Genomic DNA, 9,791 nt, shown 5'->3' on the forward strand with positions numbered 1-9,791 from the left:
TGATACTTCAGATTCATTTCCAGATAATCATTTGTTTCTGTCACAATACAAAACGACAAAAGAAACTCATTTAATGTTTACTCTGGATAAACCAGATTGGATCTTTTTGCAAACATTTCATTTGCACCTTTAACTTTAAAAAAAACATACATACTGTTTATCAAAGCCTGTTGTCCAACGAAAGCACAGACAAATGAAAATACTTAGACTTGTGACAATGTTACCTATTGTCTCCGTCAGTATTTCGATAAAAAAATATATTTTTTAAATTTGTCACGTAAAGCATATTTAATTGGCTCAACCCCTATAACAAATGAAAATGATTAGATGGAGTGTCCTAAATTGTTTTTCTTCGTCCATGTCATCTGAGGTTTACGAGTAAATTGTTCGATAAAAGCTATATATTCCCAGTCGCGTGACGCATTATACAATGGCCCAATCCCATTTAATCATTCCTGTGTAGGCGCTCCTCTGTTGTGGGAGAAATTTATCACCTTTTTGCATCATTTTCCAAGCATTTTATGTGCACATTTAAGTAGCAGAAAAAATACAAATATATTGTTTATCAAAGTCTGTTATCCAACAACCGCATAGACAAATGAGAATAATTACGAAGAGTGCAAATTTTTCCCTACTTATCTCTGTCATATTTTAAGAAAAACAACATTCATATTTGCCTCATGAAAGCACAGTAATTCAGTGGTTCAACTACACAGACAAATAAAATAATATAATTGAATGTCAAACAACTGTTTGTCGTCGTCCCTTTCATCTAGGTATACGTGGGCATCGTTTGATAAAAGCAATATTCCCAGCAGTCGCGTGACGAATCATTCAATTGCCAATTCCCACTTAGATATTGCTGTATAGTGCCTTTATTGCGTGATAAATTTGTCACCTTGATTATTTACTAACAGACAGAAACCGTTATATTATGGATAATTGAAAAACGTAAGTTTGTGTTCCAAAACTTTATCCTTGATATACGTATAGAACCGTCACATAAAAGAAAAAACAGATAGGATATTTAAAATGCTACACTGTGCTTGTCCTTGTCAGACGCAGAGATAAAACTCAACAAATAACGCGTCTTTCAAATGAAAGTGAATACAAAACCATATATATATACAGAGAAAAAATACGTTTACATCGTTCGATAAAAGCTTTTTCCCAGCCGTTTTAAGCATATTAAAGGACCCATTCCCATTAATTAAGTCAGTACTTAATAGGCGTTCCCCTATCGTGGGATAAATTCATCACCTTGTTTACTAACAGTCAGAAACCGTTATGTAATGGATAATAACCCAAAAAGATTTCTTGGAAGATATACCAATTTGTCCGTAACAATGAGATCTAAAACAGTAAAGATAGGATATTTAAAATGCTACCCTGTGCTTGTCTTCAGACACAAATATAAAACTTTACAAATAACGTATCTCTCAAATAAAGGTAAATGCAAAAGCATCAACATGAAATGAAAAATTAGCCATATTAACCCCATAGAGCCTGACAGCATCTGACCTAGAAAGTGCCCTTGGTCCTGAGCCCTCTACCCGTATGCACTCAATTGTACATGCGGACTCATTTAATCAATGATAATGTATTCACTTCTTTCGAAAACACCTAAAAACTGTACATTTTTAGAAAGCCAAGAATGTAAGCTTTAAAGTCATGTCAGTTTTTTTTTTTTTTTTCACATTTGTTTTTTAGGTAGAAATAGCAGGAGTTTAAATATGAGACTTGCTTTTCTCGAAGAGAAGTAAAAAACAAAACTTTAATTTCAGCATGCACATTCTTTTTCACTTTACCAAAGAATTTGTTGAAATTTTCTCACTAACATCCGAAATATGTTGCAAACAATATCAGAAAATTTCAGAAAGATATCTAATTTAGTTTTTGAGTTATAATAAATTTCCTGGGATGCGTGCTGTACCTAAAAACCTGCATCACGTCAGAGAGTTGCACAACATACAGGCAGGCTAGCTGACTAGAAGACTTCCACCTAATATTACTGTTATCATTACAAATAGATTGTAAATTAAGTGCCTTTTTCAATAGTTTTTCAAAGTTTTTTAATCAACTGAACTAGGATACTCATAAAATTTTGTTTTGCACTCAAATCATATACAAGAATACAAACATTGTCATGAGCAAATATTACACTTTCATGAATAAAAATTGCATCATAAAAATACTAGTAAACGTGTCATTTGTACTAATACACAAGCAGGAAAAGACATGTTGATACAGCGCACTAGTAAACATATTACATCTGTATTTATACACAAGCAGGAAAAGACGTGTTGATGCAGCACACAAGTAAACATATGTCATTTGTACTTAGGCATAAGCAGGAAAAGACATGTTGATGCAGTACAACGTAACATATGACATTTGTATTTATGCAAAGCAGGAAAAGACATGTTGATGCAGCACACAAGGCAACATTTAGCCTGACTTGCCACGGAACGGTTATAGTCATTTTATCAGTAATATAACCCTTCCAATTACTGTTGTCAACTGCTTGGTTACTGCAGTTAGTATCATCAGCGTTTTTCATATATCAAGCCCCACGTCCGAATCTGCTCTCTGACAACTCATACTAGCCAAAGGTACATCATCTTTGAAGTTATCGGAGTATCAAAATCTATCAAGGACTCTTCCCCGAAGTCTGAATTTACTAACAAATCTAGAATATTTCTCAACCCATAACTTCTGCTGACTTCTCGCCGCCATTTTGACTTCTTAGCGCCTCGACAGTGGTTGAAATAAATCGCTTTTTCATTATCTAATTCTCGCTACACGTCTTTCAAAAGCCGGTAGTAAACAAAAAAACTAACATTAAGTTAGTCTTGTGATAGAAGCATGAATTGTTACAAACGACAGGGGACAGTACAAGCATGTAAACACAGAAACCGCGTATATGCGGTTCCCGGCACTGAGGACTTTTTAAAATGAACCGCATATGTGCGGTTCCCGGCGCTATGGGGTTAAAATAATGTGACGTGAATTTTGATTCTGATAACGGTGCATTTCCCAATAAACAGGCTTCAAACAGCAACTTCAGGCACCGTAATATAGGTGGCGCTCCGTGCGTTTTTAGCTGATGTCAGTGTAGTCATGCTCATATTTGTAGTAGATGAGATATGACCTGGTGTCTTATTTCTGCAGTAATTTCGATACCGTTGCAATACTGACTTTTTCATAATGTATGAAAAGCAAATGAAAGCACCTTGCAGACAAGAAAATACGTAAAAGAGATACCACATAAATGAGAGACTTGTAAATGCAGCGATGAACGCGAAGATCCACCCAAAACCCATTAACGTTGATAGTTTACAGTAAACAAGAAATTGGTTGTAATCTGGACCACAACGTTCAACATTAGGAACAGGCCGTAAGGCAACAGCTGTCCTAATGAAGAATCCAAGTTGTAAGAGAATAGTTATCCCAACAGGCAGAGCGAAACTGTAGGCAAGTGCCATAGTGTTACCTATCCAACATGACGAACCTCCTGTGCCGTAGCCTATCGAAACACTGCTGCATTCACAAAAGTCAAGAACAACACACGGGATAACGATTACTAATGGAGAGCAATAGCTTATTAGGCAGTAGATTATATGCCACTTACGAATGTCTGAAGAATCAAACTGGGCAATACTAAAGGGATATGTAAACGTCCAACACATATGAAAAGCACATGCAGTCATCCAAGCAAATGAACAAAGCCACCAGTAATGCATCACAATGGCAAACACTTTACAAACAGCATTGTTTTGAGAGGGTACATAATTAAGGAGAAACAATAACTGTGCAAGCATCAGGGTGACGCAGAGGTTGAATGAATTTTTCCCGGGAAGACCCTTTCTTAAGTCTGTAAACAACAGGTAGGTGATAATTGTAAAAACCAAGCAAAGGACAGATAGAGAGAGAAGACTATAGGAAACAATCACCTGCACAAGAACAGAAGAAGATTCGGGAGTCCTATTTCTCTTTTCTTTTAAGTAGACGTCTACACAAATGAGAACTCCCTCCCCGTCTTTTATAAAATCAGTCTGACTCAATATCAACCCATTTACTGACAATGTAATCATGTTATCGTCTTCAGTGAACTCAGACCTGTTAAGACGCACTCTGCCACAGTTCAGGGTGTCTTCTGAAATCTTGGAGACATTTGGTAAATGGCGATTGTCCTTATTTTCGACAAATCGTGGTGCGTCAAAATTGGGGATTGGGTGGATTGGTTTTGCACTTACAGTGAAACCTGTCAAGCCTGAGCCTGGTTTCCCTTGCTCTAATGGGAAAGTGTACGCTTTTGATTTTGGAAAGGAAAGATTATAGCTCTCGAATGAAATACAAAGCATGCAAGGAAATCGAAAACATGAGCGGGCATTCTCCTTTGAAGAAAAAGAATAAAATTGCATATAAAATGGTACTTCTGTTGCCAACGAAAGAAGCTCTACGTTGCTAAAATTCAGATGCAATATCGCGACTGATGTTTCTAAAGAAGAGCTGGACCTGATGACACTTTGTTCCTGATAGCCAATCACAAAGGAAACGTTTGTAAAATGTGCCCTTGGATCGACTGATGCTGTGCTATAATCATATCTTCTCTGAAAGGAAATTTCAGGGTTTTTGAAGAACATAAGACGCATACCAAGGGCTTCGAAATGAAGCAAAATATGCCTTATGAAATATCTTTCTGTACCAATCAGGATATCAGATGGTTGAAAATCCATTGAAGAATTTATCTCTATTTTCCACGTTCCTGTCAGCCAGATCCTTTTTTCTGGTAGGCCATGTCGAGTGACGACACTGATGTTCAAATCACTGAATTCCCACGGCATCCTCAGATGTTGACTAAATCTTGACTCTATCTGCCTAGCAACAGACGATGATACACCCTTCCAGATTGCTGATCCCGTGATATAAACCGCGCTCGATTCATTTGATGTATGCGTTGTGATCAGAAAAGGATAACTACACGTTTTTATGCCGTTGGATTCGACTTTCATAATTATGCCTGTGTGAATAATCTGTGGCTCAAATCTACAACTAATGGCATCATCCTCAAAAACACCGTATTTGTCCTCTGTATACGTGCAGTGGACCTCATCGGGAATAATGTTAGCTGATATTGTAGATACGTTGTAAATTAGATCTTTGCACAAAACTGGATGCGTTGCGTCAATGGAAAAAGCATAAAGTTTCACGGGCACCTTAAAGCTGCAATTCAGATTGATTTCAGGGAACTGGTCAATGCAGTCTGTACCACTGGGAATCATGCCGGCTGGACAAATTACTTTTCTGCATTCCTCCTGTAAATATAGACAACTTGTGCATTATTTTAGTGATGGATTTAATTTAAAGCAAGGATGATGTTGCTTTTATACGCTGACTGCGTTTTAGAAGGCGAAAATAAACACATTTGAAAAAGATTTCGTAGATTATTGCTACTGCTCCTCATTTTTCAAACAAGAGTCGCTACACGCTAGCTAGTTTTTTCATTTGGTATATAAACATTGACACAAGAGAGAGCTTTTGATTTCATCTGCAAAAACAAATTTTACTATATTATTCCCCTGGCCAGTGTGTACTTAACATAGACGAAAGCAAAGGACAGACTGATGGTTTATACTATTCATCATTTAGACTGAATAAGGCGATTTTACATGGATATGTTAACGAAATATATACATTTGTAAATGGAGAGGGTAAAAAATACAAATGCAAATAGGAAGCTAGATGAGATAAGTTTAAGTGCAGCACAAAATAATCTTTAAGAAATTATTAAGCACACGTATACACTGTCAAATAAATATATATGGCAGGAGCCTCAAATTTAGAGAAACAGTAACATAATATTACTAGACAAATTGTTTTACTGAAAATTTTGACCTTAATAAATAAAACAAATTTTGCAAATATTTGTGTTTAACATTTTCCACGAAAATGTATAATAAATTGAAATACCCACTGAACTGTATGCGTAATTATGCCTTTCTGTAATTAATTCTTATGTTACACATTTCTTCGTGACAGGAAATTTCAAACTTGGGAAAGAGATAAATAATATAATTAATAACAATAAGTAAACAAAAAATATATACAGTCACAAAATAAGAACACAGCTGAAAATTAAAAATTAGTCAGAAACTTAAACTCGGCCTTAAACTTAAACCGGTCGGACTGGTAGAGAAATCCTGTCTGACTTAAGTTGAGGAGGACGAAGACAACAGTAAATGAAACATAATCATTTAACCTTAATATTCTGTATCTGTTAGAAGATAAAGACGGGCAAAGTTTAATCGTGCAGTAACAGAGAGAGTTACTTCAAAATACAATATGTTTGAGACTGTAACAAAACGCGTTGCTCCTGAACTCGCCGTCTACAAAGGTTGGCAAGGTGAAAGAGAGTAAAAGCCAGCTTATCAACGAGGGTGCATTGAAGAATAAGAAAAAGGATGAGAGGCGACATACAAGTACCCTGGCCATGCGTAATAAATAATCTTTATGGCTGAAGATTTGTTTCATTCACCAAATATACAGGTACTCCTGTATGAATTATCAAAACTTTGTCAGTCGTTTCAACACGATACACAATGAACCCTACAACTTACGTATCCTTGTCTTTTGGTGTATCCTGCCGGGCATCTCTCTTGTATATTCCTTTCACGATCTGTTTCAATTTGGAAATCTGGACCAAAATCCATCAGCATAGAAAAAGGTTGGATACCTCCAGTATCCGGAAGTTCTTTATCCTCGGAAAACCTCTGTGTGTCGTGTATGATCTGTGGACAAATTAAACTGTTTTTCTCAAGGATTATACCATTGCACGTGGCGCAATGAGGATTAGCAAATAGACCAAAAGTTGACCACAGTTTTGATCTCTTATCAGGACAATATCCAAAACAAAATGTTTTCGTAATTGGTGAGAGATTGTCTGGTATTATTTCAAGGTTGATTGGAAGATAAGTAAGCTCTGTTGTTGACATCGTCGTCGTGGTTGAAGACGTTGTCGTTGTAGAATACAGACGAGGTGGCAACCCGCCTACAACCCATTGGCTATATGCCTCACATTGGTCCCTCTCATTGTCATCATACTGCTCCCAAAGGCCTGTAACGTTGCAAGTTTGGATAAGGACCTCGTACTCAAATGGTTGAAATTGCGCCATCCATTCTTCATACCATAAATCTACCGATGAGAAATCTATGGTAATGATGTCAGAATTTTTGCTGACATTTGTCCTACATACGTGCATATCACCTTCCATATGAGAGCGGTGCTTAAACAAAATTGAACAACTCGGCAAAGATGCTATTTGTCTCAACAAAGAAAGTTTGTCCGTGGAATTTCTGGGCAATGAATCGATTATGTCTGGCGATTCGCAGTGAAAATTAAGTAACCAGGGTTCTATATCTGTATCATTGTGACAGAAAGCGCAATAAAGATTTCTATACACCAGACGACTTGTCTTGGACCAGACTGGTAGGTCTCTTTTGGGGTCTATATTGGTTGTCCTGCCTGCGTTGAAACATTCCATGGAGGTAATATTGTCGGTATTTGGCAGGCAAGATGTAATCATCTTCACCGCGTTCGGCATGCCTGGCAGAGTCACACACGACGTCTCGTTTCTCTTATTCTTGATATTTTTTAACCTCCTTATTTCAATTTCTGGTGTATAAAAAGCGACGTCATAACAACAGTCACCGTAAGCCATGCAGGTTTCCGGGGCACAACTACAGTAAGGCGAAACGCTTCCGCAAGAGAAAGTGTTGTTAATCAGTGGACATAACCTGTTAATTACCTCCCGACGGCTCAGGGCTTCTCGAAAGAGCGGCGATTCTTGCGGTGATGGGAAACTAGCACTGGTGTTCACTAAAAGGCAAAAATGAAAGTACCACAGAAATCGCAGTCTTGAACAAAACATGATGCTAGCTATGTGCTGAACATCCAGTGTATCCAAATTTGGGAGAAAGCAGCTTTAAAAACCATTGCGTGCGTCATGCTGTTGATAATTAACCGTTCCCAAAATGAACATAACGGATGTAGTGATGTACCATTAATCACTTAATTTCAGCTACCTTTCTATCATGCTATTCTCCAAGTTTCCATTTAGTTGATAAATGATGTTTGGGTAATATGTCACTTAAGCAGCAAATGTTGGAGATATTGAAACAACATGATCCCATCCCTATCAACAAATTGTTCCGAATATCTGACACAAACGCAGCACTTTTATTAAAAGCGGTCACACAAGAAATTGAATGGATCACGGTTCTCCGTGAATAGGTTTGCTGTAAAACGAGATGTAACACATCTTTCATTCAATCAATTGATTGCTGTTGATAAGAAAGTTAGTTCTAAATCTTGCGCTCATTCATTAACCATCATGCATCCGTATTGTTGTAAAGGTAATAGCTAACATGTGTATCTTTACTTATTGCAAGTAATAATCATTAGAGGAGACAAATGAGTTTAAGGATGAGGACATGTTGAGCGCAAGTTTAATCTTCTTAAGAGTCAACAAGTGCAGAACATAGTTAAGTTAGGAAAAGATAGAAGAGGCCAATGAGACATTTACTTTCATTTGGTTTGATGATTAGAGAATAGAATAGTAATTTTCTGTCAAATGCATAACCGAGCTAACTGAGAGTTGGATATGGCCCAAGTATGAGTAATTCAAATAATATTTTAGATTTTTTTATTGGAAACAAGGATCTTAGAAACTTCCTTATGAGGAAAAATTGAATGGTGAAATGCAATAAGAGAATGGAAAAGTTCTGATAATCACCCAATATACAACGGAAAGATAAGCAAACTCGTGGTCAATAAGGAAAAATAATGTTTAAGTACTTGTGTGAAAAGTTAGTCGGTGAATAAACGTTTGAAAGCTCCAAATCTACGTCGTCCTCGTCATTATAATATTCACAATAATCTTTTAAAACCCACGTACACTACATCAATCCTGAACTACAACAAAGTTTGCATCTCGGCAGACTTCAGGTACAATGAGGTGCATAGCAGTTCATCAAATTTTGTACAGGTGATTGCACTGCAACAGATAGTGTGATAAAAGTTTAAAGCGCCTAACAGCTGAAATCCGACGCCAAATGATTTGATTAAATCACTCATCGCTGTGAGTATAAATGGCTTTGAGCACTGTATTTGGTGATAAGTGTCTTTTTAGAGTGTGTGTGTGTGTGTATGTGTGGGTGATAAGGGCCAATGTTACAGCAAGAGGCCTTTAAACAAATACATCAATATGTGAAAGTGAGTGATAATCAAATAATCAGTACTAGGTACGGTCTTCTCTGAAAACTAATGATACTTCAGATTCATTTCCAGATAATTATTTGTTTCTGCCACAATACAAAACGACAAAAGAAACTCATTTACTGTCTACGCTGGAGAAACCAGTTTGGATCATTTTGCAAATATTTCATTTGTACCTCAAATTTTCAAACAAAAAATAAACATATATTGTTTATCAAAGACTGTTATCCAACGACAGCACAGACAAATGAAAATGCTTAGAGTTGCAAAAATTGTTACATACTTATCTCTGTCATCTGGGTATTCATATTTCGATAAAAAATCTATATTTTACATAAGCCGCGTGAAGCGTAATTAATTGGCTCAACCCCATAAACAAATGAAAATGATTAGGTGGAGTGTCCAAAATTGTGTTTCTTCGTCCATGTCATCTGGGTTTACGAGTAAATTGTTCGATAAAAGCTAAATATTCTCAGTCGCGTGACGCATTACTCAATGGCCCAATCCCATTTAA

General features: G+C 36.7%; 1 protein-coding gene across 1 annotated transcript; it reads right to left on the reverse strand.

The window, feature by feature from the left end:
- Window positions 1–956: 956 nt before the first annotated feature.
- Window positions 957–7,945, reverse strand: LOC106155269 (uncharacterized). Its single transcript, XM_013530012.3, has 3 exons — window positions 6,621–7,945; window positions 2,991–5,318; window positions 957–1,491 (listed from the first exon to the last, which is right to left on the reverse strand). Exons 1-2 carry the CDS (start codon window positions 7,929–7,931, stop codon window positions 3,051–3,053), a joined length of 3,579 nt encoding a protein of 1,192 aa, XP_013385466.2. The 5' UTR covers window positions 7,932–7,945; the 3' UTR covers window positions 957–1,491; window positions 2,991–3,050.
- Between the last annotated feature and the right edge of the window lie 1,846 nt (window positions 7,946–9,791).

This window comes from Lingula anatina, chromosome 3, assembly GCF_051362555.1.
Source record: "Lingula anatina isolate TDL-2025a chromosome 3, LinAna3.0, whole genome shotgun sequence".
NCBI classification, from domain to species: Eukaryota; Metazoa; Brachiopoda; class Lingulata; order Lingulida; family Lingulidae; genus Lingula; species Lingula anatina.